The sequence below is a fragment of the Amphiprion ocellaris genome, chromosome 3 (genome assembly GCF_022539595.1).
Source record: "Amphiprion ocellaris isolate individual 3 ecotype Okinawa chromosome 3, ASM2253959v1, whole genome shotgun sequence".
Classification (NCBI taxonomy): domain Eukaryota; kingdom Metazoa; phylum Chordata; class Actinopteri; family Pomacentridae; genus Amphiprion; species Amphiprion ocellaris.
This window is the reverse complement of record NC_072768.1, coordinates 1,148,506-1,175,521: the sequence shown is the minus strand read 5'-3', so window position 1 is coordinate 1,175,521 and position 27,016 is coordinate 1,148,506. Positions and strand designations below refer to the sequence as shown.

The window sequence follows — 27,016 nt, the reverse complement described above, 5'->3', positions numbered from 1 at the left end:
TCCTTTGTTCACGTGTGTGTGTAGCTACTGTCCAAACACTGCAGTTTAATGGGGTGTTTATACTTCTGCTTTTTTATCTAGTTAGAACTGTGTCTGAGCATCTGGGGAAAACAGAATATTCTTCCATCTGGGGCAAAGAAGAAGCAAAAGAAGTAAACAGTACAAACTGGAGAATTTTAAGGTCCAAAATATTAAAATATGAGCTCTGGAGCATGTGTTGTTGTCAATCAGAGAGATAAGTAGGTGCAATAAGTCTCTTTTTGTTTCATTAAAACAGACAGAAACAAGCTTTGGCAAACTGTGAAGGAATATGCAGCTAATTAGCTGCTCAGACTTGGTTTATTAGGAGGTAAAATCTCAACAACAGTCTACATTTCTATTTGTAATTATGGAGCCAGCTCCAGAAAACAGATCTTTCCTCCACAAAGCCTCATGGATACGACTCGAATATCTAAACAATACAACAAAAAAATACACAAGAGTCACACCGAACAACAGAAACCATCTCAAAATGAGGTCAGTAACGGATCTAAACAACAGGCACTGGGCACAACTGATGATTAGTTTCTAAAGTAGAATCCAGGGCTGTCCAACATGAGACCCGTGGGCCAAAAGTGGTCCTCCAGAGGGTCCAATCCGGCCCTCAAAGTGGAAAAATTCCAGAGAAGACATTAACTGTAGATTGTAAATTAGTAAAACTATAAATTTAAAATCATTTCTAGACCATGACAAGTTGTTTTGATCAGAAAGTAAAATACTAGATTTCTCATTGTTCTTTTGTCATTTTGTGTCTCACTTTTGTAATGTTTTGTCTTGTTTTTGTTTTTTGCCTTTTTTGTCTGACTTTTGTTGCTTTGTTTCTCGTTTTGGTCGTTTTGTGTTTCCTTTTTGTCTCGGTTGTGTTTTTTGTCTTATTTTTATCATTTTGTTTCACTTTATTGATTATTTTGTGTATCGTTTTTGTGGTTTTGTGTTTTTTTGTCTCACTTGTGGTGCTAGTCTACTTTTTTTCATTTTGTTTCTTGCTTTTATCATTTTGTGTCTCATTTTTGTAATATTTTGTAAGATAATTCCTTAAACGTGAATTTTTTGGAACTAAAACAAAGGTAAAAATGTGGAGTTGTGGTTATTTAGAGGTTATTATGCTGTGATTTTACTTGTCCGGCCCATTTGAGATCAAATTGGACTGAATGTGGAACCTGAACTAAGATGACTTTGACATGCCTGGTATAACCCATTTTCTAATTACATAATCCTATTTTTTCTACTGAACAGGAAAGTGTTATTGCATTGAATATCTATTAGAAGCAAGTTCAGTAGGTAAGTAGCATCTATTTAAGCTTCTTCAAAATCTGCAGGGATGTGTTTTTTTCCAAATTAAGTGTGTTTCTTGCAGTCGACTGGTTTTGTAGCCGATAGTCAGTCTGAACATGAGGAACAGAGATATTACGGTGGGTTGCATCAGTGTCCACTCGTTTGCTCCAACAGTTTAGAGAGGAGAGAAATAAAGGAAGATTTATGGGGTTAAGGGGAGGGAGAGGCAGTATTAAACTGAGAAGGAGTTTTGCCAGCAAATGAATTAAGTTTAAAAATGTCAAACAGATAAAAGGGAGGATCCAGAAAACAGATGGTCGACTACAGAGAAGACTGAGTCCTGGTGTCAGAGTGTTTATCACAGCGGTGAACTAACAGCAACACTGGAGTCTGTGAAGGTAGGACGAGGTAAACATCATTACCTACAGATAATCAATCATCTGAAAATACCTACAGCACAGCCAGTAAACTGATATTTCCTCTGGTTCCAACATGAAAATAGTGTCAGGTACAAAAATCTATTTCAATCTAAGAGTGTTATGATTGTCACCCTTTTACCTGAAGAGCCAAACAAACGCCTTAACCCTGGTGTCGTCCTGCGGGTCAAAATTGACCCATTTTAAAGTTTGTAAATGTGGCAGAAAAAATATATTTTCACAGTGAAACTTCTGATGTCCACATTTTAAACATTTTTGGGAAATCTTTGAACATTTTGGTGGAATAAAGAAAATCCAGCAAATTTCGCTGGACTTTGGTTGATTTTTATGTGAATGTTCTTAAAGAAAATATTAGAAATTTTACTGATATATATGGAATCACTTTAGATATTTTTAGGATTTTTTGGAAGATTTTTACTCATCTTTTGAAAATATTTACGAGAATTTTTTTGACAAATTTGAGGGATTTTTTTGAAAAATAAACTTTTTAGGGAAACTTTTAAGGAGTTATTGGAATTTTCCTTGTGAAGGTTTTGCAAATTTTCTGAAATTTGGGGAATTTTTTTGATGATTTTTTTGGATTTTTTTCAGACAAGGAAACAATATTTTTTGGTGCCCGTAAATGAAGACAACAGGAGGGTTAAAACACCAAAGGCACACAACAGGACAAACCATCAAACTCCACCAGGAACTCCAATGTTCTGCAAGATAAAATGACTGTTTTGTTAACGGAGTCTGTTGGCTTTAAGAGACGATGCAATAGTTCCTGTTGGAAACTATTCCTGTTCCTGTTGGCTAAACCTACATATGGACTGATATAGTACCGTGGGATAATGAGTTTACAGGAACTTCTAACTTTGTTAACTTTGTTTTGTGGCATCAACTTGTGTATTACGTATTCCAAAAGCTCTGACTGTTATTCAGATAATTACCTGATGTGCTGCTGATTCCCTGCTTCGGGAAACTATTTGATCTGAAACCAGAGGAAACACCAGCTGAGAAAAAGTTACAAAACATTTCACCCAAAAAAAGGCAACCGACAGGAGGTCAACAAACAACAAACACACCTGAACAGTGTGGTTCTCTAACTTTTATCTGATATCCTGCTTTCTCAGTGATGCTGCGGTGTGTCTAGCCAGGTTTGTCGTGGTCTGACTGTGTGTGTGCGTGCGTGTGTGTGTGTGCATGTGTGTTTGGGTTTGAGGGCAGGCCTGCAGGTAGCGATGTTCAGTGAGACATGTTGGGGAGCAGTCAAAGCAGTCTGAGTGAGGCTGCTGTCTCCTGGATGGCAGAGCGCCCAGGGCTCAGCATCGTCTCTCCAATTAGGACAGAAAGCAGGCTCCCTGCCACACCATCCACTTTACACACAGCTGCAAGTTCCTGCACAAAACGGATCATTCCTGAATTGCTGTAGAGTTAGAGACTGAAAATTTTTACTTCATGCCAACTTTAAGTTTGAACTTTAGGAGAAACTCAAACCATTAAGTTACTCATGATCTTTATGACAAATACACCGATCAGCCACGATATCATGAATACCTACAGAACATCCATCATCTTGTCACAACGCAACGTTCTGCTGCGAAACCTTGAGTCCTGACATTCATGTGGATGTTTGACTTGAACCACTAGGGATGGGGGAAATGTCCAATTCTTAGAAGCATCGTGATTCAGCCGTGGACGAATCTGAATTGATTCACAAACAACACTGAAACAAGGAAAGTCGAGCGATTAGGAATAAAGTTTTAAACAGCGATGAATTCTTTTAGTTTGGGTAGTTCCTATAAGTCAGGGCTATCTGTGTCTCCAGGAGACAGAGCATTGGACAGAAAGTTTTCTCCTAATGAGCGCGCCTGAGGGTTTTTAAAGTTTGACGCCATCATATTCCCTCTGATCAGACCTGATCAGAGCACATCAGACCGAGCAACGAAGCCGTGAGAGACCGGAGGAAGAACAGTCGAAGCGTTTCTGTTCCACTCCATGAGAGAATAATGAGCTTAAACCTCACAGCCATCCGCGTTTCTTCTGCCGCCGCCTTGACACCGAGGAGTCAAAGACTAACGTACATTAACCCTCAAAGAATAGCGTGAGTCACCGGACAGTTCTGCTCGTCCTTTACACAGCAGCGTAGGAGGAATTATACAGCACATGATTACTGTCCATTAGCAAAAATTCTGCCACAAAATATGAATGTATTGAAGTGATAGCAATCATTTGTCTGTGAGGTTTGATTCCTTTCAGTTTGAACAGCTGGAACAGTAAAACTAACAAATGCTTTGGGGGATCAGAGGAAGAGACAAAGCTATTAAAACTGGACGAGAAATAATATTCCAGGAGTCTGATAATAAAAAAGAACAATGAAAACAGATTAATGCCAACAAGGAAACCAATTAAATTACTGCTGGGACAGTACACTTTAGTGGTTCTGTATTTATTTGTACTCCGATCTGTGGGTTTAATAATCCAGTCAGCTCCACCACAGTACAGCAGAAACCAAACAGTCGTCAGCTGTGAGGACAAATGGAGAGACGAGCAGAAAAAAGACCAAAATAACTGCTGACAGAGCAGGTCAGACAAAGTTAATGTGCTGATATAAAAGTGGTTGGGTACACATATACATGTATGTATATATATGTATATATATACATATATATATATATATATATATACATATATATATATATATATATATATATATATATATATATATATATATATATATATATATATATATATATATATATGTGTATATGTATATATATACATATACACATATATATGCATGCATACATACATGCATACATACATGCATACATACATACATACATACATACATACATACATACATAGTACTGACATTTCTCACCGGGATGACCAACGTGCTGTTTAGCAACTTCCGTCTGGATCGACTGTCCATTTGTGTGACAGTTAGTCTACTGGGACAAACTGCCTGAAATGTGTTGCCAGAGACGTTTCAGGGACTTTGAGTCAATCTGCGCTGCAGATGGGTTAGTTGCGTTAAAATTTGTTTTTTATAATAAGAATAAATGTCAAATGTTTGCTGGCTTTGGCTCTCCAATTAAAGATTTTAGTTTTTTATGTTCTCTTTGCGCAGCAGAACATCATTGTCTTAAAATACTGAAATCCGAGCAGAAACCACCTTGTAGTTTCTTATAACCATACTTACAGACAATACTTATTTCCATGTATAGTGAGAGGTGCTATGTTTATTGTGTTCTATAATTCTTTGACATTCTAAACAGACAGGTTTGCCACAGAAAAGGCTGAGGCTGCTGTTTCATCGACTGAACAAGCAGGCTGAGGATACCGACTTCATGTCCAGCTACACACACACGCACGCACACACACCTACACACACACACACGCACGCATGCACGCACACACACACACACACCTACACACACGCACGCACGCACGCACAAAATCTGGTACCCAAACACTGAAACAGATGTGCAACATGCCCTGAGACTTTCTCTCACAAACACATAAATATAGTGTCAACCACATAACAGATGGGTGCACATAACACCCTCCCTTTACACACACACACCTGTCGGGTTGCGTGGTGGAGATGGATGGTGATAGATGGTGTCTGTTTGTCAGGTCTTTTCTCCAGCGCTGATCTAATGAGGCGACACACTGTCCTGGCTGACACAACCGGTTCCACAGGGTCAAAGACGGGTTCCTGAATGACTAACCCACATCCACAAATAACCGCCAGGTACCGGGGCAGACCCGCTGAGAGACGCTGAGCAAATCTGCTCAGTATCAAATTTTTCATTAAAGCGTTTTCATTAGTGAGTTTCTATTCTGTTTGATGTGACCTTTTCTGAAGCAGGTGGGTCAATTAAAGCACATTTAAATTCATACTCGTCTTCTGTATTAAAGCTCAACGTTATATGAACTGACAGATTAGGAGACGTGAAAGAGCAAAATTAAAGCAAAGAACAAAAGACTTCGAGTGAATTTCACTGCAAATATTCTACATTTTTAATTCTTTAAAGTATACCATTGGTTCATTAATAAATGAAATAAAAATAAACAAAAGTTTTTTCACTCCGGAGCTCTTTTTTTTTTTTTTTTTTTTTTTTTTTTTTAAAGTGATTTTGCCGATTACCGACCTGGCTTATTATCGAGGCCGATCTTTGTGATTTTTCCAATTATCGGTATGTGTAAATTATTGGTTGATTATTGATAAATTAAATGCACCACTTCAGGTCTGATGCAGCTCCTCTCTCTGTCTGTTTTACTCTGTGGTCTCAGAAATGTCTCTCAAGCAGAAAAACTGAACAAGAAACACAAGCTGTTGCCACAAACCAGGACATAGCTTCTCTCACATTGGCTAAGGCTACGCTAACAGCTAGCAGCTAACTTAGAAGGCAGATTAACCTGAAACAGAGTCTGGAAAACAATAAAAAATGAATACTTAATGCTTGAAGATATGAACTTTAGTGTAGTGGTAGTAGTGGTAGTAGTGGTAGTAGTAGTAGTGTTGCTGAACGGCTACACATGCAGTGACCTACGGATGCTTTACGGTGATGCAATGATGTGGATCTAACTCGGCTCCTTGCCAATGGAAAAGCAAACCGGTTCTTAGGAGGCACAAGATTTGAACCAACTAAGCACCAGCACTGAACTAGCACCTGGTTCTTTTTGGTTGAAAAGAGGTATTTATGTCCAGGACGTGCTTTCATACAACGTGATTATGTGCTGTAACTAAACTATACTTCCTTTCTTAATTTTCACAACTGGCTGTCAGAAAATGACGGCTAGACTGCAGAGATTCCAGCGCGTTCTGTTTAGTCAAACAGTCCACTTAAAATGCATCGAAGGTTTAGTAAGAAAAACACCAGAGATGATGAACAGGGCATGAAGGGGAGGATCTACTATCACAGTCACATAATCACTGAGCTGTACGGAGGATGAAGACTCTGCTGCTCACCCTGAACACAGCCCTCCAGCAGCACCACAGCCAGAAGAATGAAGGGTAACAAACACAAACAGTCACAAACACAAAGAAAGACACACACACCGATACTGTGCAACCCAAGCTGCATTTCCATATCCTACCCGGAAAGTGTTCTGCTTACTTTCAACGTGAAGTGTTTTTAATTAAAGCCCTGATAACAGCAGAGTTTAATTAGCAAGTCAAATGCAGTCAGGCAGGTGAGAGGAGCTTTATTAGCAGACCAGCATATTGGATTACTTTGGGAGGATATTTTAAAGAAATGGAAATAAACTGACATGCCTCGGAGGGAGTATTTGCACTGATAAGTTTTTTTAATTTTTCTACAAAGTTTTCACAGAAGAGGAGAGGCAATTTTTCTCCCCGTTTTTCCAACAAAGATAAGTTTTGTAATTAACTTTTGGATTAAACTGGGCTGTTTGTCTCAGCCTTTTGTTTTACCCGGTGTCTCCTGCATCAGATACGTTTGTTGGAGGACTGCTGGCTTGTTGGTCGTATTAAAAAAGAAGAAACTCTCCCTCTTGTCTGATGGTTTCGGCCACTCACCCTCAGGGACTGTTGGTTGTTCTCATTGCTTGAAATTACACAAAGCTCATCTGGTTTTCTGCAGACAGAGCGTCCATATGTGTGTGTTACTGGTGCAGCATATAATAAATGGACACAATACATAGAATAAACATAATATTATAAACCTTGAAGGCCACTTATGGACATTATAGGCTTTCTTTGTTGCACATTTTGCTGGGTTGTATGTGTAAATCATAAAAGTTCAAGGTAAATGATTGTTTCATTTATGTTAGGAGGCTCACTGCCACGACTTCCAGAGTAACACCTGCGCTCACCTGGTAGGCAAAATGAAAATCCTTGTTCTGAAGAAAGATTGCGATAACCTGAACACTTGTCATTTGAGGTTTTTTTGCTAGCCACTCAAATCTCATATAACTAACTTTCCCTTACGCACATGAACACACCTCAAGATGGGTTTTTCCCACATTATAGTTTTGACAAAGAAAAAAATTACTTCTAGGAGTTTCATCAAATTGATTTTTCCAGCTCTTACACACCTCCTGTATACCTCCACAGGTTACAGTTACACTACTGTTTGCTTATCACACCTCTCATCTACACTCTAGGCCTGCATGGATGGAACTTAACTGGCAGCTGCTCTTAGCTTTGCTGCTCATGATAGGATGGGAACCTGTGGCCCGCCCACTTTCAACATTAGTACAGATTAAAACCAGGAATTAACCAATATGAGTTTCCCAGGGCCGATACTGATGCCAATTATTGGTACTCAAGAAAGGCTGATGGCCGATATTTGGGTCATACATTTGGGACGAAAAGTCCGAAAATTCATGTAAAGATGGAAGAAAACGGTTCCACTCAGAAATATTTGTTCAGAACAGACCAGAGCATTTTTAAAATGTAAACACAAGACACTTGTGCTCCAAATGTCTTGTGTCTTGTATCTGTGCAGTACAATACACACATACACAAATAGTTTGATCAAAAACCTAAAACTGAACATTTTAATCATCCCAAATGTGTAATTTGTGGTAGATCTGTGAGGTTGTATTGAATTTTATGCACTAAAACAGTGGGCAGGAAGTGTAATAATAGTGGTAATGATAATAATGAAGTCTCACACTTTCTCAGTATAATATACTCGCATCTGATGCTTAAGAAGTCTGTAGGAAAACACACTGTTTCAGTGTCAACAAACCTGGCACCAATAAAACCGTGAGAGACAGAAAGAAATACATGCAGGTGTTTAAAATTCTGCTTATTAGAGGCAAAAGTCAAACACAAAAAAAGATCCTCTCACATATTCAGCCAACAGTTTTATCTACTAATGCTGCCAAAAATCAACCGAAGGAACACAAACATCTTTACCTTGAAGGCAGCAGACTGACTCAGGGTCAGAATCCAAGACAGTCGTGTACTGAGCCCACAGAGCAGCTTCAAGAGTAAACAGTTAAAGATTGATACGTGTGCACAGCCTACGTGATACCAAAGTAAAAAATATTCAGCTTTTCCTCACATTCAGCTCGTCCTTGAGCCCACAGCAGCAGTTTGGTGTCTATTGATCCAACACTGATTCATTTAAAGGTGTGTTTCAGACCAAATAAGTTGGTCCTCAGAGAATTTTCAGGTGAAATAAGTGAAGTTAGAAGAACTGTGGTTGAAAATATGTATCCAGAAAACAGTGTTATGGGCTCACTTGTTTTTGCCTCGGCCAGATAAAAGAAGAGCGAAAGTTCGTTGTGCAGCATCACACAGGATGAAAGAGCCGGCAGTCCTTAAACAATTCCTATCACGCCTTCAGCGTCTGCTCCGTCTAACCTCTCCTGAAGAGGTTATCTTGGACAAATTGAAGTTACGCTCAGCGCTTTGAGTGCTAACGGTTATAAGGATGACCACAGGGTCAACTGCAGCCATCAGGAGTCCCGTCTCTCCTTCTATTTATGGTCTGTGAGCTCTCTGGCTCACACTAACAGGATGTTAAACAGCGACTGAGGCTCTTTTCTGGGTGACTCACAAAGTGGGGTTGTAGGCGTGAGAGTGGGCCGGCAAAAAGTGGAAAAAAATTAAAAGAATATTCATTGCGTACATCGGTGGCAAATAAAGAACAACATTAACGCTGAAGCCAAATGTTGATAAATGAAGATAATCAGCTGGAGCTTTACTGAGATCAGCCAGTAGAGGACGATGTTGTTCCAGCTTTAATTAAACTCATCGCTGATCACAATAACTTAATAACTAAATTATACTAATTGAAACTATTAAGGCAGGGGTGTCCAACACGAGGCCCGTGGGCCAAAAGCGGTCCTCCAGAGGGTCCAGTCCGGTCCTCAAAGTGTAAAAATTCCAGAGAAGACATTAACTGCAGATTGTAAATTAGTAAAACTATAAATTTAAAATAATTTCTAGACCATGACAAGTTGTTTTGATCATAAATTAAAATACTAGATTGTTCATTGTTCTTTTATCATTGTCTCATTTTTGCAATATTTTGTCCTGTTTTGTTTTGTTCTTGTCTTTGTCATTTTGTGTTTTTATTCGTTTTGTCATTTTTTTGTTGTTTTGCTTCTCACTTTCAGCATTTGTTTGTCTCATTTGTGTAATTTTTGTCATTTGTCCATTTTTTTGTTGTGCTATAACTCTTTTGTCTCTTTGTTATTTTGTTTCGTGTCGTTTGTCTCGTTTTTTGTCATTTTGTTTCTCATTTTTGTAATATTTTGTCTTTTTTGTTGGTTTTTTTTTGTCTGATTTTTGTCATTTGATCATAAAGGAAAATACTGTACTGTTCAGTTCCAGATGTTTTGTACCTTTGCAGACACTCACACTGATGTGTAAATGAAAAGTGAGGCATAATATTGTTGAAATGGAATTTATTTTTCCTAAGAAATTTCAGGTTGTTCATAATGATTTGTAAAAAGATAACTCCTTAAATGTGAACATTTATATGTCTTTATGCTGTGATTTTACTGGTCCCACTGGAGATCAATGAATGTGGAACCTGAACTAAGATCAGTTTGACTTCCCTGTATTAAAGCAATATAAATACTGCTTTTACTTCATTTCTTCAGCTCTGGAATTCTTTTTTTCCCCCCATTTGTTCAAAGTTACTCCCTGCTTTTGCTGCATCGAGCCTGACACCTCGCCTCAGGTCACATTTGCCTTTCAGTGTATTCTCTCCTCTTACCCCCCTGCCAGGCTCCGATCCCCGCATCAGGAGGGCAGGACTGTTAATGTGGAACCCCGGGGCATTCACTGGAAGTCACTGCAAAGTCACAACTCTGAGTCAGCTCAGGCTGTACACCTTTACACAGACTCAGGCCAGAATTTTAGTCTATAAGACACCAAACTTAGACTTTAATTTGATTAATTGTCCAAAAGGTACAATTAGAGATCAGATGCCTCACAGTTGGTGCATTTATTAACTATTTAATGAAAGCAGAGCATATTTGACCACCAAATATGCAGACATTTATGGAGTTTCACCTCTAATGGAGATGATGTGGAGAGAAGCTGGTAATGGAAGTGTAATCGTGCTGATGCAGATCAAAAACAGCTCGCTGACCTTTAATTCTGATTCTACTGCATCATCAGTGCATTCACCGGCAGAGACACAAAAAAATACATTTAGTTCACCTTGCTCATATCTGCAGAAACCGTCCAATGATACTGAAGGTGATGTGACCTGAAACATGTAGTCCAGCTCTATTTATACTGATTCTCTCTCAGCTTCACCGTAAATACAAAGGCAAAGTTTAAAAAGAAACAGTGGATTCAGCTCAAATAATGCCTGATAGTGTCCCAGAAAAAGTACTCTACAGATCACAGAGTGGTTACCAGTAAAATCACAGCATAATAACCGATAAATAACCACAACTCCAAATCTTTCTCTTTGTTTTAGTGCAAAAAAGTACATTCTGAAACTATTCACATTTAAGGAGATACATTTTTACTAAACATCATGAACAACCTGAAATTTCTGAAGAAAAACAGGTTCAACTTCTACAACATTCATCCTCAGTTTATCATTTCCACATTACAACTTCCAGATCACAGAGTGTCTACAAAGGAACACAACATTTAGTCACAGCTACCTGGAACTGAACCATAGAGGATTTTACTTTATGATCAAAACGATAAAAGTCAGACAAAAAAACAAGAAACATGAGACAAACGACATGAAACAAGAGACAAAAAATTTGACAAAAAAGTTACAGAACCATAAAGAAATGGACAAACGACACAAATGAGCCTAAAAATGACAAAAGCAAGAAACAAAACGACAAATAAGTAGACAACACAAGCGACACATAAAAATACAAGATGAAAAAAACGATACACAAAACAACGAATAAAGCAAAACGCTACATGATAAAAATAAGACAAAAAACACAAGCAAGATAAAAAGGAAACACAAAATGACAAAAAGGAGAAACAAAACGCCAAAAAGATGAGACAAACAACAAAAGTCAGACAAAGAAAGACAAAAAACAACAAAAATGAGACAAAATATTACAAAAATGAGACAGAAAATGGCAAAAGAACAATGAACAATCTAGTATTTTACTTTATGACCAAAACAACTTGTCATGGTCTAGAAATGATTTTAAATTTATAGTTTTACTAATTTGCAATCTGCAGTTAATGTCTTCTCTGGAATTTTTCCACTTTGAGGACCGGATTGGAGCCTCTGGAGGACCACTTTTGGCCCACGGGCCTCATGTTGGACACCTGCTGTGGTCTGAGACTAGCTCCAGTCATACATATTGTGTGTCCAATCACAATACAATGCATACCTGGTCATATGGCGCTATATAATTCCTGGCATTCTATCATTGCTGTGCTGAAGTATGAGCATAAAACAACACAACAGCACAACCTAATGCTACACAACACTGGAGCTCATTATTTACCTCCACACTCCCTCCAGCATGGCACCAACTTTACATGCCGCTCTCCCGGGACACATCAGACAGAGAGCCAGCATTGTTTCCTGGCAACAATGGTTCACACCTACACTTTTTGAAGGAGGCGTTATGCAGACGCAGCATGAATAGAAACGATCGTAAACAAGCATGAAAACAGAGCAGCAGGTTTAAACTCAGACAATCACAAACACATTCAGCATGCATCCAAGCGTTTGGGAGAACCGTAGCGATGCGTAGCCGGCTGTGTTCTGCTGTAAAAGCTCTGAGGTTGGACCACACATGAATCACAGCAGCATGCCAGACTTCATAATTACACTGAACACCCGGAGGCCATACAGAACTCAGCAGAGGAATATCACTAAAACTCTGCATTATGAAAATAGCAAGCGACGCCTTCTGAAGAATTAAAAATGAAAAGCAGCGCAGGTGGAGGCTGCTGAGGTATGAATCAGGAGATTCTTCGTTTGGCTGCTTAGTCAGTTTAGCTTGTATGCAGCTTTACACCAGGGGTGCCCAACATGAGGCCCATGAGCCAAAAGCGGTCCTCCATAGGGTCCAATCTGTCCCTCAAAGTGTAAAAATTCCAGAGAAGACATTAGCTGCAGATTGGAAATTAGTAAAACTATAAATTTAAAATCATTTCAAGACCATGACAAGTTTTGATCATAAAGTAAAATACTAGATTGTTTATTGTTCTGTTGCCATTTTGTGTCTCATTTTTGTAATATTTGGTCTTGTTTTTGTTGTTTTTTTGTCTGATTTTTGTCATTTTGATCATAAAGTAAAATCCTCTATGGTTCAGTTCCAGGTAGCTGTGACTAAATGTTGTGTTCCTTTGTAGACACTCTGTGATCTGGAAGTTGTAATGTGGAAATGATAAACTGAGGCTGAATGTTGATGAAATTGAACTTATTTTTCTTCAGAAATTTCAGGTTGTTCATAATGTTTTGTAAAAAGATAATTCCTTAAATGTGAATATATTCAGAATGTACTTTTGCACTAAAACAAAGGAAACATTAGGGGTTGTGGTTATTTATCAGTTATTATGCTGTTATTTTACTGGTCCGGTCCACTGGAGATCAAACTGGGCTGAATGTGGAACCTGGACTAAGATGAGTTTGACTCCTCTGGTTCAGGATGTGGAAAATGAGGTCAGTGAGTGGAGGACAGGTGTTGGGTCACGAGCAAATGGACCAGAGATGACCTGAATATGGACTCTGGCAGTATCAGGTGTCAGAGTAGATGTTATAGGAAGGAAGAGGAAGAAGAGGAGGAGGAAGAGGAGGAGGAGGAGACCAAGCAGCAACAGAAGGAAGACAAAGTGGCTGAGAAATGACATGAAAACAGGCAGACGTTAGGAAAACATGCCAGCATGCATCCTGCGGAGAAGCAGCTACTTTGCATGGAGATGACCCTGATCTGTTGGAACGACTCAGCAGTGGAGGGATGGAGGGAGGAGCAGACAGTTGGATGATCTATTCCTGTCCTGACCCCACCATCCCCCCATCACACCCCTCGCTGTGGGCGAAACCAGACCTCAGGCTTGGCCTTCAGAGAGGAGGGGCGTCATAAAGGAACAACTTGTGCATGAAGGTTTGATCACTTTAAACCAATCCGTTTCCTCTGAATTAAACACAAAGTATACAGACTTCTGGAATCCACCCCCAGACAAACCACCGCTACTCATCATGAATTACTTTATTCACCACAAAAGATGTTTAGCGTGGGCTGGATGTAAGAAAAAGAGAGCCGATGATGAGTAATGCATCAGCTCCCTGCAAGAGACAAGAGATAAAGACGATCATTACTCTCACGTCCAAACACATGCAATCTGTAGTTTCTCCATCAAAACCCGTTTAAGAAGATTTGCAGCTGACAGCAAAACAAATAGACACACACACTGGTTCTCCCTCGTACACATTCATCAGCAGAACATCACAGTTATCACAATTTATGCCTTTAATAACGCATTGTGCTCTACATGATCAGAGTATTACAGGATCCCATCATTCAATTTCACTCCGTCGGCTGCTGTCCAATAAAAAAAACTCGGCTCAGATTGGATTCCTGTCAGCCCATTTGCAAAAGCAATCAAGTCGAGCATCAGTAAAAAACGCAATTACCCATTAAAGATATCACTCTATAAAAGTGACCCTGGAATCATCTTGGATGGGTTCCCCTTCCTTGGCACAAAAGGCACGCACACACACATGCACGCACACACGCACGCGCACACGCACGCACGCACGCACACACACACACACACACACACACACACACACACACACACACACACACACACACACACACACACACGTGCACACACACACACACACACTGCAGCAGCTCCTCATCCTCCTCTTCATTCACAGAGACTCCATCAGCTTGGAGGATGTCACATGATGATGTTCATTCATTTTCTTCAGACATACACAAAACTGCTGCTTCTCTGAACCAAACCTTCCCCTTAAACCAGAGGAGTCAAACTCATCCTAGTTCAGGTTCCACATTCAGTCCAAACTGATCTCCAGTGGGCAGTAAAACCACAGCATAATAACCTATAAATAACCACAACTCATAATGTTTCCTTTGTTTTAGTGCAAAAAGTACATTCTGAAAATGTGTCTACAAAGGAACACAACATTTACTCACAGCTATCTGGAACTGAACCATAGAGGATTTTACTTGATTATCAAAATGACAAAAGTCAGACAAAAAAACAACAAACACAAGAGAAAATATTAGAAAAATGAGACACAAAATGACAAAAAATTAGACAAACGACCCGAAACAAAACAAAAAGTGAGACAAAAAAATTTGACAAAAAGTTACAAAGCGACAAAAAGAACGGAAAAACAACAAAAACGAGACAAAATATTACAAAAATGAGACATAAAACGACTAAAGAACAATCTAGTGTTTTACTTTCTGATCAAAACAACTTGTCATGGTCGAGAAATGATTTTAAATTTATAGTTTTACTAATTTACAATCTGCAGTTAATGTCTTCTCTGGAATTTTTACACTTTGAGGACCGGATTGGACCCTCTGGAGGACCACTTTTGGCCCACGGGCCTCATGTTGGACTCCCGTGCCTGAAACCAAGTCTTTACCCTCATGTTTAATGATTTATGTTTTCTTGGCTTGTTTTTGTCACCAACATGATATGTAGTACGAGGACACACACAACAACGTCAGGCTCAGAATAGACTAATCTCATGTGTGACAGAACAGCAGCTCATACATCCACAGGACACGTCTGCTGCCGTGTGCTTTCTGACACGCTTTTAACTGCCATGCTGTTATTTCCAACACGCTTCAGGCTGCTCTGTTAACAGCACATAGTCACACGTGTTCTAATGTCCAGAAACAAGAAGCAATTACTGTTAAAAATAAAAGGAATAAAAATTAGAAGAAAAAATGCCAGGTGAGGTGTTTGGACTCAGCAGTTTGATCACGTTAGCTTTTCCAACGGCTCCCTCTTTTGGCAAGAAGTACAAGTTGAAGCGTTTGGCTCCAGAGCAGTGGAATGCTGGATGTCATTCAATAAAATGATTTGTACTGCATAGAACTGACAAACATTCCTTTGTGTCGCAGTGTCAGTGGTTAGAGGGTGATTATTTAGGATTGCTGTCGGTCTCTGTGGTTTTGGCACTGAGTCGGTCAGCTGAGAGTCATTACCTGAGAGTCGGTGCTGCCTGGTGCTCACCCGGTTGGTGTTGTGGACGGTGCAGCAGAGGTGGAGCATGGCAAACATGGTGAGGATCATCACCACGCTCTGAAGCAGCAGGGTCATCTCAAACTGCTTCCCAATCCTGGAGGATGGACACCAACAACCAGAGTTTAGAAACACAAGAGAGACAAAGATCTAGATCAGAGAACGCTGTAAATGATTCTTACGTCTTCTGCCACTAATGTATGAATAAATGAAGAAAAATGCATTTGAACCAGAGGTGTCCAACATGAGGTCTGTGGGCCAAAAGTGGTCCTCCAGAGGGTCCAGTCCGGCCCTCAAAGTGTAAAAATTCCAGAGAAGACATTAACTGCAGATTGTAAATTAGTAAAACTATAAATTTAAAATCATTTCTAGACCATGACAAGTTGTTTGGATCAGAAAGTAAAATACTAGATTGTTCATTGTTCTTTTGCCATTTTGTGTCTCATTTTTGTAATATTTTGTCTTGTTTTTGTTGTTTGTCTCATGCTTTTGTTGTTTTCTCATTTTTGTCGTTTTGTGTTTCCTTTTTGTCTCGCTTGTGTTTTTTGTCTTATTTTTGTCATTTTGTGTTTTGTTTTATTCATTGTGTTGTGTATCGTTTGTATTGTTCTGTTTTTTTGTCTCGCTTATGTTGTCTACTTTTTTGTCATTTTGTTTCTCGCTTTTGATATTCATTTGTCCATTTTTTGTTGCTTTGTAACTTTTTTGACAATTTTTTTCTCTTTTTTGTTTTGTTTGGTGTCATTTGTCTCATTTTTGTCATTTTGTGTCTCATTTTTGTAATATTTGGTCTTGTTTTTGTTGTTTTTTGTCTTTTTTTGTCTGACTTTTGTCATTTTGATCTTACAGTAAAATCCTATATTGTTCAGTTCCAGATGACTAAATGTTGTGTTCCTTTGTAGACACTCTGTGATCTGGAAGTTGTAATGTGGAAATGATAAACTGAGGCTGAATGTTGCTGAAATTTTCCTTACTTTTCTTCAGAAATTTCAGGTTGTTCATGATGTTTTGCAAAAAAATAATAAATTCTTTAAGTGTGAACATTTTTGCAGTAAAACAAAGGAACCATTAGGAGTTGTGGTTATTTATAGGTTATTATGCTGTGGTTTTACTGGTCTGGTCCACTGGAGATCAGACTGGACTGGATGTGGAACCTGGACTAAGATGAGTTGGACTCCCCTGGTCTAAACACTGTGGTTAACACACAGGACCATTCTGCTCAGTTCTGTGGATTTTAGTACAGGAGAAGTCACAGACAGGCCTTATAAATAATATAATGCTCTGGCCAGATTCTATTAAAAATGCATAAAATTACCACTCCAGTTCCTGCAATTAACAGCAATGACTCGTCATATTTAACAGAAATGTGCAGCAGAAAGTTATTCTGCAATTTCATTCCTATTCCATTGACTGTAAAAGGCCTGAACTTTCCAAAGAGACAAAAGAAGGAAACGTAAAGTAGACAAAAAAATAGTTCCTCTCTCATCCTCACCAGAAGAATATGCGTAGTATGTTGGCTATGAGCAGCACAAAGCAGACTCTGGTGGAGAAACCCTCGGTGTTGCTGCATCTCTGGATCTCCTGATACTGCGGGATGTAAGGCAGAGCTCCGCCGAACACCATGAAGAAGGACGCCAGCCAGGACAGCAACGTCCACGAGCCCTCCATGTCCTCCTCCTGCAGGACCACCTCTGCATCCATCGCACCGGCACAATCTCAGGGGCGTCCAGGAGGTGAAACAGCTGGGAGGAAGACAGACGGCAGGTCAGAGCAGTCAGACTTCAGGAGGGTCAAACTCATCTTAGTTCAGGTTCCACATTCAGCCCAATCTGATCTAAAGTGGACCAGACCAGTAAAACCACAATATAATAACCTGTAAATAATCAAGCCTTTTCCAATTTTTTTCCATTGTTTTAGTGCAAAAAAGTACATTCTGAAAATGTTCACATTGAAGGAATTATCTTTCTACAAAACACCATGAACAACCTGAAATTTCTGAAGAAAACTTAATCCAGCTTCCTCAACATTATGCCTCAGTTCATCATTCACATAAAATATATTCCAAAAATGAGACAAAATGACAAAAATGAGACAAACAACACAAAACAAAAACAGCAAAGACAAAAAATTAGACAAAAAAGTTATAAAGCAACAAAAGAATGGACAAATAACACAAATGAGACAAAAAAAATGACGAAAGTGAAAAACAAAACAACAAAAAATAAACAAACAACCAATAAAGCAAAATACTAAATGATCAACAATAAAACAAAAAACACAAGTGAGACAAAAAGGAAACACAAAACAACAAAAACAAGAAAAAAATGAGACAAATGACAAAAGTCACACAAAAAATGACAAAAAACTACAAAAACCAGACAAAATATTACAAAAATGAGAGACAAAATGACAAAAGAACAATGAACAACCTAGTATTTTACTTATGATCCAAACAACTTGTCATGGTCTAGAAATGATTTTAAATTTATAGTTTTACTAATTTACAATCTGCAGTTAATGTCTTCTCTGGAATTTTTACACTTTATAAAGTCGTCTGCATGTTGGACTCCCCTGGTCTAAACCTACATGGGGTCAGTAACTGGGTCTTTAGTGCCACACAGCAATAAAACACATCAAGTTGATGACATTTAAATGCCTCAGTTTTGTCTGCACCAGTTTGGATTAAATTATTGCCCCCTTTACTTCACAATACTCTCTCTTTTCAGGAAAAACTTTAATTATATTCGTAGACCAACGGCTCAGACACAACTACCTGAACACACCTTTAGAGAAGGTGAAATTTATGTCAAACATTTGATCAATGTGTTCTTTTGAAGAAGACACTGACATCTCATTGTGGGAAAATCAGAGGTACAATAATGATGTCTGACTATCATTTAGCTGCTTTTGCTTCAAGGTCCCGGTAGAAGGAACACTGTAAATGTGCAGAAACACCCGTGGTTTTCTACTGAAACAAGTCAAAATGCCTGGAATATGTGACAGGGACATTTTATTATATGATAGAATAGCATGTATGAAGTAAAATGTATGTATTTTAAGCAGTTTTGAGCAACACAACAGACATATTTCAAACATGCATTGTTTTTGTTGCATATTTAAGCCTGTAATCTGTTTTTCTGAAGCCACCATGCAGACAGGATTTTTCTAAGACAGCTGCTGAAGTTCTCAGGTTGAGGTCAGGTGTGTTTCCTTCTTCCTGAGCAAAACAATCAGGAATCAGAACTGAATATTCTGACTGATTAATCTGTCAAGACAGACGTTACATGACAAGTAAAATGCAAAACATTTCTGTAATACTCTTGCTTTTTCCTTTTAATATCCTCTCAAACCTGAAGTATAGTCATTGCATATTAAATAATGCAGACACAATCACTAGAAAACTGGTGGAAAAGGTGAAAATATCTGCATGTAACACTGATTCTGACCAGCTGCATGTCAAGAGAATTAATAAGCAGCTGCTATATTGATATTATTCATGAACATATATTGTTAAAGCTCAGCCTGAATATCTCATTTTACTTTTTATTACAGTCAGTCATACTGCAGTCAGACCGTTGGAGACCCGCAGGCAGAGAATAAGCAGAGCTGTTATTTTATTAACAGTGTATTGAATATTCATCTAATTTAATTAGCACATTATTACACTGTGGAAATATTTGGACTGCAGCAGGACAGACATAAGGAACAGCTTTGATTCAGAAATGGAGGAAAAATGTGCAAATTACTTTTCTTTTCGTTATTTAAATATACACAAGCAGTGAAAGTAGTTTTACAGAGTTGGAGCAGTGTTTCATGAATTAGCAGGATGAGCGACGACGACAAGAGGGGAACTGAAGTAGGAGATCTGAAGCTGCTCCATAGTGAGGAGGACGAGGAGAGCTGGGAAAGGTTAAACAGTCAGCAGCCAGGGAGGGCAGACGTGACGGAGGGTATTGGGGGCATTCCTGAGGCGCCCCGGGGGTGGGAGGTGGGGTATTAACTGCCACAGCGTGGAGATAACGAGTCAAAAAGCAGGACGGGGTCTCCTCCTACTAACCGACACCACAAGATCTCACTCTGCTCTGTTAACCCCGGAAAACCCACTGCTGCAAAAATACTACATCTCTCACACACACACACACACACACACACACACACACACACACACACACACACACACACACACACACACACACACACACACACACACACACACACACACACACACACACACACACACACATACGTACGTACCTACATACAACATACATAAATATACATTTTTTTTATTTTTAAGTTTATTTCTCATTTTTTCTACATTTGAGATAATAAATTAATATTATTATTACTTATATTTTCTAAATTTAAGTTTTGTTTTATTGCTAATTTTTCTACATTTGGGTTTATATCATCATTATCATTATTATTATTTATAATTTTTACATTTAATTTTAGTTTTATTGCTCATTTCTTTCAAGACTTGAGTTATATATTATTATTATTATAATATTTATTTTGTTTTAGTTTTATTGCTCATTTTATTATTATTATTACTTATATTTTTTTATTTAATTTGAGTTGTATTGCTTTTTTCTACATTTGGGTTTATATATTATTAGTATTATTATTATATATATTTATTGCTTTATTTTATTTTTATTGCTCATTTTATTATTAAAATTATCATTATTATTATTTTATTATTATCGTTCATTTTTTCTAGATTTGAGTTTATATATTATTATTTATATGTTTTCAATTCCATTTTTTGTTTGATTGGACTGCACTTTACACTCACCCTACTGCTCATGTGCACTAACTCTGTTTACATATTTACATTTTTGAAGATTTAAAAAAAAATTTATTTTATTTGTATATATTGTGCCATTTTCTATTTTTTATCTATAGCTGGGAGTCACCAATCATAATTTTGCTGTGTGGAAACACAATGACAATAAAGATTCTTTTTTCTAGATTTGGGTTTATATATTATAATTATTAATATGTTTGTTTTATTTTGCTTTATTTTTATTGCTCATTTTTATTATTAATATTATTATTTCGATTTTTTTGTTTTATTTATATTTTTTATTGCTCTTTTTTTCCCCCAGATTTCAGTTTATATATTATTGTTTTTATTGTTTATATTTTTTGTTTTATTTCACTTTATTGCTCATTTTTTTTCTAGATGTGGGTCTTACAGGGTTAAAACTGTTCCCAGGCTGTCCTGTCTGCATCACAGCTAGCTCAGCTTTTCATTTAAATCCTTAAAACACAGTGGTACCTCACGTAGTGTTCATATTAATTAATGCTTTTCTCAGAGTACTGAAATACTGGCTGATCTCATGTCAGTCAGGGCAATACACTGCAGCTCCTTGAGAAATGGAAATGCCATGAGAGTTTTCTGTTTCATGCAGGAGCCGGTGTGTTGCTGTGTACACAAAACCATGACCGACACGTTCTGAGCAAACAGTGCAGGGAGTCAGTGGAGTGTGATTCTAGAGGATTTGTAAGATTCCACCCGCTGTAATGCTAGAATGACTTCCTCTGTCAAATCTGAGAAACAGGAGGCCAGAAGCTTAAATATGCACTCCAGTGTTTCCATAATGGTAACCAGTGTCAGCTGACGAACCACTTGGAGCAGCTTAGAGAGCCGGTTAACATTCGGTCAACACATTAAGAAGGACTAGACATGACAAAATAGGAACTGAATCAACAGGCTCCCTAACTTTGGCATTTTTATTGCATCCTGTGCACGACTTTTTGCACTAACAACGGGGTTTTCTTTGCTTTTTGCACTGTATCATCATCTAGCAATTCTCACTTTGGCACTACTGTGTTTACATATTCCTTTATAGCTTGTAAATATCTGGATATATGGTCTTATATTTATTAATATATAAGAGAAACTTTTAAGGAATTATTGGAATTTTCTTCCTGAAGGTTTTGCAAATTTAAAGATTGAAAATGTGGGAAAAAAATATCACTTTAGATATTTTTAGGATTTGTGGGGGAAGACTTTTACTCATTTACATGAATTTTCTTGCCAACTTTGTTTTTTTTTTTTTTTTTAAATAAAACTTTTAAAGGAAACTTTAAGGAATTATTGGAATTTTCTTCCTGAAGGTTTTGCAAATTTTCAGAAATTTGGGGAATTTTTTTGCAGAATATTTGAAATTTTTTTTTCAGACAAGGAAACAATATTTTTTGGTAAATGAAAACAACAGGAGGATTAACTTATTTCTAAGGACATGAGGATGACAACATTCCAGATAAGATCTCACCAGTCAGGTATTTAAATGCCCAGTTTATGTCTCCATGTCAGGAGTGAATGCAGCCTTTGAACACACTGCATAAAAATGTTTTACAGGTTTGCAAAAGTTAAATATTATTCAGGAATTTAACAATGTCTTTCTCTGTCAAGGTGGAAGTAAACCATCACCGTGATTTCCTGTGTGTGTTGGGCCACCTCTAACAGAACAGGCTGTTATGTAAGAAGGCATAGCTCCATGGGGTTGGGCCAACATGCCTCAACTTCAACACATCAATTTAGGGCTACTGGGCGAACGTTACAGCAACTACAGTAAGAACACAAAGAAAACGCATGGTTGCACTGCAATTAAATGGATAAAAGGTCGAAATAACTACTTTGAAGGTAATCATTTCTGCAAAACTATCAGAAAAAGTCTGTATTTTTAGGTGAGAGTGATAACAGTTATAAAAAGCACGCTCCCTGCACGCACACTGCTGCTGCTGTATCGCTCCTCATCAGGATTTAAAGGCAGAAGTCAACATTTCACATTTTGTAAACGCTGCATTTTTTTGGTAAACTTCCTGTTTTTACTCACCAGTCGCCTTCATTCACTTTCCTTACGAGTGTGTGAAAGAAAACAACACAGCGTCCAAACACACACGGGGTTCCCTGGCAGCTCCAACTTTCAAATCCCAGCTCGTTCAGAGGAGGAGAGGCGTGTGCGCGCATACGGGCACACACACATATGCATTTCCCGTTTTTTAAAAAAAAATATTTTTATTACAAATCCCGTGCTTGGACGTGAAGGCCGGTAAATGCGGTGCAGGAAATGAAAAAAAAAATGCGCCAGGCTTTTTATGTGACCATAAAGGGATAAAAATAAAACTACATTTCTGTGGGTTATTTAAAACTCCACGTTCCATGTTTCCTAGCGCCGTGACGGAACTCTCGCGAGATTTCCCTCAGTGTTGTGGTCCAGCTGACTGTGCGGTGGGGTGGTGACTGTGTACTCCGAACCTCGCAGCTCAACACTCGCTTGAATCGCTTTCCGAGTTTTAGGACTATTTAGGGACAGATAATCATTTCCACTAAGACATGGCCGAGACGGACCCCAAGTCGGTGCAGGACCTGACCAACGTGGTGAGTCGTGATCGTGATGCAGGCTAAGCTAACGCTAGCTCCGTTAGCTAGCGGTGCTAACGATGCTAAGCTACCGTTAGCTAGCAAAGTTTAGCCCGCGCGTGCGTGGCGTTTCATGCTTCTTGTTTTATGTTTAATGCCATAAATACACTTCGGAGGTGACTTGAAGCTGCTTTAATGAAGCCAGAATGTCTTGACTTTTCTTCATGACGTTATGTAATGGTGTAATGACATCATCAAATCACAGCCGAGCTAACCGCGTCACAGCCAAACCCTGACGTGATTTTTCTGTACTAGCGCTAATAGCAGTTCTACTCTCAGTGTCCGGTCCAGTGGATAATGTGCAGCTTCACTCACAGAATCTGTATAATTCACTGTATAAATAGTGTTAGCTGATAATTCAGGATAGCTGAGGTCATGTTTCAGAGTGTTGTCATGGAGATGAGCGTGTTTTTAAAGCTTCAGTCGCCCTCTCAGAACCAACATCATCACCCTCTGGTAGTTTATAGTGTTTGTTTTGGTCATAAATTCACAGAACTTGTTGTTTAAAGTTTAATTTGATAACCCTCCAGATCTTTTTCTTGTCAATGATCCTATTTTACCCCCATTTTATCATGAAACCACCTTGAGATTAGGGTGCATCTCAACTTAAATTCAGTGGAAACTATTGTCAAGGATGCCACTGCATTAATGAATAAACAAATAAATCTTAAAATTAACCTGTTGACTGGTGTCTTGGGGTACAGAAAACACTCTGGAAGCCTCTGTCATAGAGCTGCACTCTGTAAAGGGCAGGAAATACACATGCAGAATTAAATTAATATATTGTCGTTCATTGCTGCACAGATAAGCCTGTTACAGTGAATCAAATTCATCTTCTGTGGCTTCCAAGCTTCTCCATTGTTGGCAAGGAAACAAGCCGATTACCATTGTTGTGCATTTTTAAAAAGCCTCCATAGACCAGAGGCTTAAGAGCTGGAGGGATGCTGTTTGTCAGCGCCAGAAGTATTTTTAATACTGAATATCGACTGGTAGGGCTTACATGTTCAACTCCAGACATTCAACCTATAAATCTGATGTATGGCCTCTATTTTTAGTTGATCTATTGTTCTCCAACTTTACTGTCACTTACAGTATTTCTACTTGTTTTTTTCAGGTCCAGACGCTGCTGCAGCAGATGCAGGACAAGTTCCAGACAATGTCAGACCAGATCATCGGGAGGAATATCCTATACGATCAAATAAAAAGCCACCGATCAGTTTTACATGGATTTAATGCATTAAAGCGATCAGTTTTAGTCAAGTTTTAATCTAATTGTATATTAAGTTGATGCCTTAGTGGTAGTTTCTTGCAGTTTCCTTTTATAATCTAAATATTATAATTCTGTGCCTTAACCAATCCTCCACTTGATGAGATGAGCACACGTATCGATGATTTGGAGAAAAACATCGCTGACCTGATGACCCAGGCTGGTGTTGAAGAGATTGAAGCGCCGCCGGAGAAAGCTAAAGAGGGTCAAGGATCATAATGAAGGTGAGAAGGAAGTTTTAGGCCCATCTAGATTTCTCCCTCCAGGGTTTCACATTAGCATCAGTTTCCCATAAATGTGGCAAATGTTGAAGATTTATGAATTTATCTTCCGTCTCTGATTGAGCTGCACTAAAATGTGGAATTTTTTTTCATGTCTGTCCCACAGGTTCCCAAACAACCTGGTGTGAAGTCGGTCCTATATTCAGGAGCAGCAGACTTTTCCAATCTGAAATTTACTTCTATTGATTTGGTGTGTCGTTGTGTGAAATGCTTTTTTATATATTGAATATTGTGAAACGGTTACAGTTATGTAATGACTTGAAAAGTTGAGCGTTATTTGTAAGTTAGGATAGTGTGATATGCCCTTTCAGAACTTAAAACGTGAAGGAATGCAGATTGTGGATTTGACCTGGAGGTTGTTTCACCTGAAATCCCTGGAGGTGACGACGGCTGACGGGGACAGATTTGCCCCAGCCCGTCCTGAGGGGTAAAACCCACAGGCTAACGGCCAGTAGAACCTCCCTCCCTACCAACATGGGCACAGTGAAGATCTGAAGCTTGCAGTGTTTGACAAACAGCACTGTGACTACAAAGGTGTGGGATGCATTCCAATTCTGATACTCTTCTGCTAAAGCTATTTAATACACTGCTGTTTGTCATGTCTGACAGAATAAATATCTGGCCAGGTGCTGAGTGAATTTTTAAAAATACAACCAACTCTGAGGTGCTCACAGTGTTTTTCTGTATTTATTTTTTCAAGCCAGAACTGTATTTTATGATGAAAATTATCTAGAACGTCTCGGTGTTGCATGGTTTTTGGTCTGCCTTGTTTATAATGTGCTGAATTCACATTTTGGTATTCTACTTTAAGGTCAACTAGGCTGACAGAAATTAATCTTCTATAATGTCACTTATTCTGACGTCTGTGTGGAATGAAGCTTTTACAACGAGATGTGTTTTGACAAATTGTACCCACATCTGTCACTTCACTGCATTTCAGGAACCTTTATTCAAATTATTGCAAACAAAATGTGCAAACAAAGCAACTAACAACAATCTCCAAAATAAAGTGCCAAAAGCACCAAACAGAAATGAACAGAAGTGAAGAAAACAACACGAGGGCAGAGGTGGATGGTGTTTTACACGATCTGAGGTACATCAGTAGTCTATGAACATACTAAAAATGCAATATTAAAGTACTGTATCTACTATGACGTGGATGTTTCCTTAATTGCGTCTCGGTAACCAGCCGGTGAGATGGGAGGTTTGGAAGTTTAAAGTTAGAACTCAAAGTCTGCCTCTGTCATGTCGATGGCCCAGGCGAATTTATCCCGTTGGGTTTTATTGTAGATTTTCTCTACAGGTACCTCCATGTTCTTACACCTGAACAAACAGGGGCAAATAATACATTTAACCTATTAAGGTTCAAATCAAAATTCAAAAAAATAAATTCATGGAGAAACAAACAGATGAACGGATGGAGAACATGAGCACAGACAAAACCTACAGTCACTTCTGTGTTCTGACTCAAGTTAGCTTTTAAACCAGGGGAGTCAAACTCATCTTAGTTCAGGTTCCACAGCATAAAAACATAAATGTTCACAATTAAGGCATTATCTATTCACAAAACATTATGAACAACCTGAAATTTATTAAGAAATAAGTTCAGTTTCATCAACATTATTCCTCAATGCATCATTTCCACATCACAACTTCCAGAACACAGAGTGTCTACAAAGGAACACAACATTTAGTCATCCGGAACTGAACCACAGAGGATTTTACTGTATGATCAAAATGACAAAAATCAGACAAAAACTGAAAAAAATCCAAAAATTCAGCAAAAGAAGTCTCCAAATTTCTGAAAATTTGCAAAACCCTCAGGAAGAAAATTCCAAGAATTCCTTAAAAGTTTCCCTTAAAAGTTTTTTAAAAAAAATAAAAAATTACCCCAAATTTGGCAAGAAAACTCTTGTAAATATTTTCAAAAAATGAGTAAAAATCTTCCAAAGAAATCCTAAAAATATCTAGAGTGATTCTATATATATATATCAGTAAAAATTCAAATTTTTTAAATTCAAGAACATTCACATAAAAATCTACCGAAATCCAGCAAAATTCACTGGATTTTGGTTGTTTTTTATGTGAATGTTCTTAAGAAACATTTTTAACATTTCTTTTTTCCCACCA

General features: G+C 38.2%; 3 protein-coding genes across 5 annotated transcripts in view; 1 reads left to right on the top strand and 2 right to left on the bottom strand.

Annotated features, from left to right (window-relative positions):
- The window catches only part of si:dkey-246g23.2 (solute carrier family 66 member 2), a 68,729-nt gene extending 45,818 nt beyond the window's left edge, over positions 1–22,911 (bottom strand). For both annotated transcript variants that reach the window (XM_055008375.1, XM_055008376.1), the window contains exons 1-3: positions 22,752–22,911; positions 17,396–17,645; positions 15,867–16,000 (exon numbers count right to left, since the gene is read on the bottom strand). In XM_055008375.1, the coding sequence (XP_054864350.1) occupies positions 15,867–16,000; positions 17,396–17,604 (343 nt within the window). In that variant the 5' untranslated portion in view covers positions 17,605–17,645; positions 22,752–22,911. The remainder of the gene's footprint in view (positions 1–15,866; positions 16,001–17,395; positions 17,646–22,751) is intronic.
- A 196-nt stretch (positions 22,912–23,107) lies between these two features.
- On the top strand, positions 23,108–26,040 carry hsbp1b (heat shock factor binding protein 1b). The gene is made up of 4 exons (XM_023275409.3): positions 23,108–23,296; positions 24,453–24,519; positions 24,703–24,829; positions 24,993–26,040. Exons 1-3 carry the CDS (start codon positions 23,252–23,254, stop codon positions 24,822–24,824), a joined length of 234 nt encoding a protein of 77 aa, XP_023131177.1. The 5' UTR covers positions 23,108–23,251; the 3' UTR covers positions 24,825–24,829; positions 24,993–26,040.
- Positions 25,525–27,016, bottom strand: part of zgc:173742 (DNA topoisomerase I, mitochondrial) — a 34,447-nt gene continuing 32,955 nt past the window's right edge. For both annotated transcript variants that reach the window (XM_055008374.1, XM_055008373.1), the window contains one exon: positions 25,525–26,209. In XM_055008374.1, the coding sequence (XP_054864349.1) occupies positions 26,107–26,209 (103 nt within the window). In that variant the 3' untranslated portion in view covers positions 25,525–26,106. The remainder of the gene's footprint in view (positions 26,210–27,016) is intronic.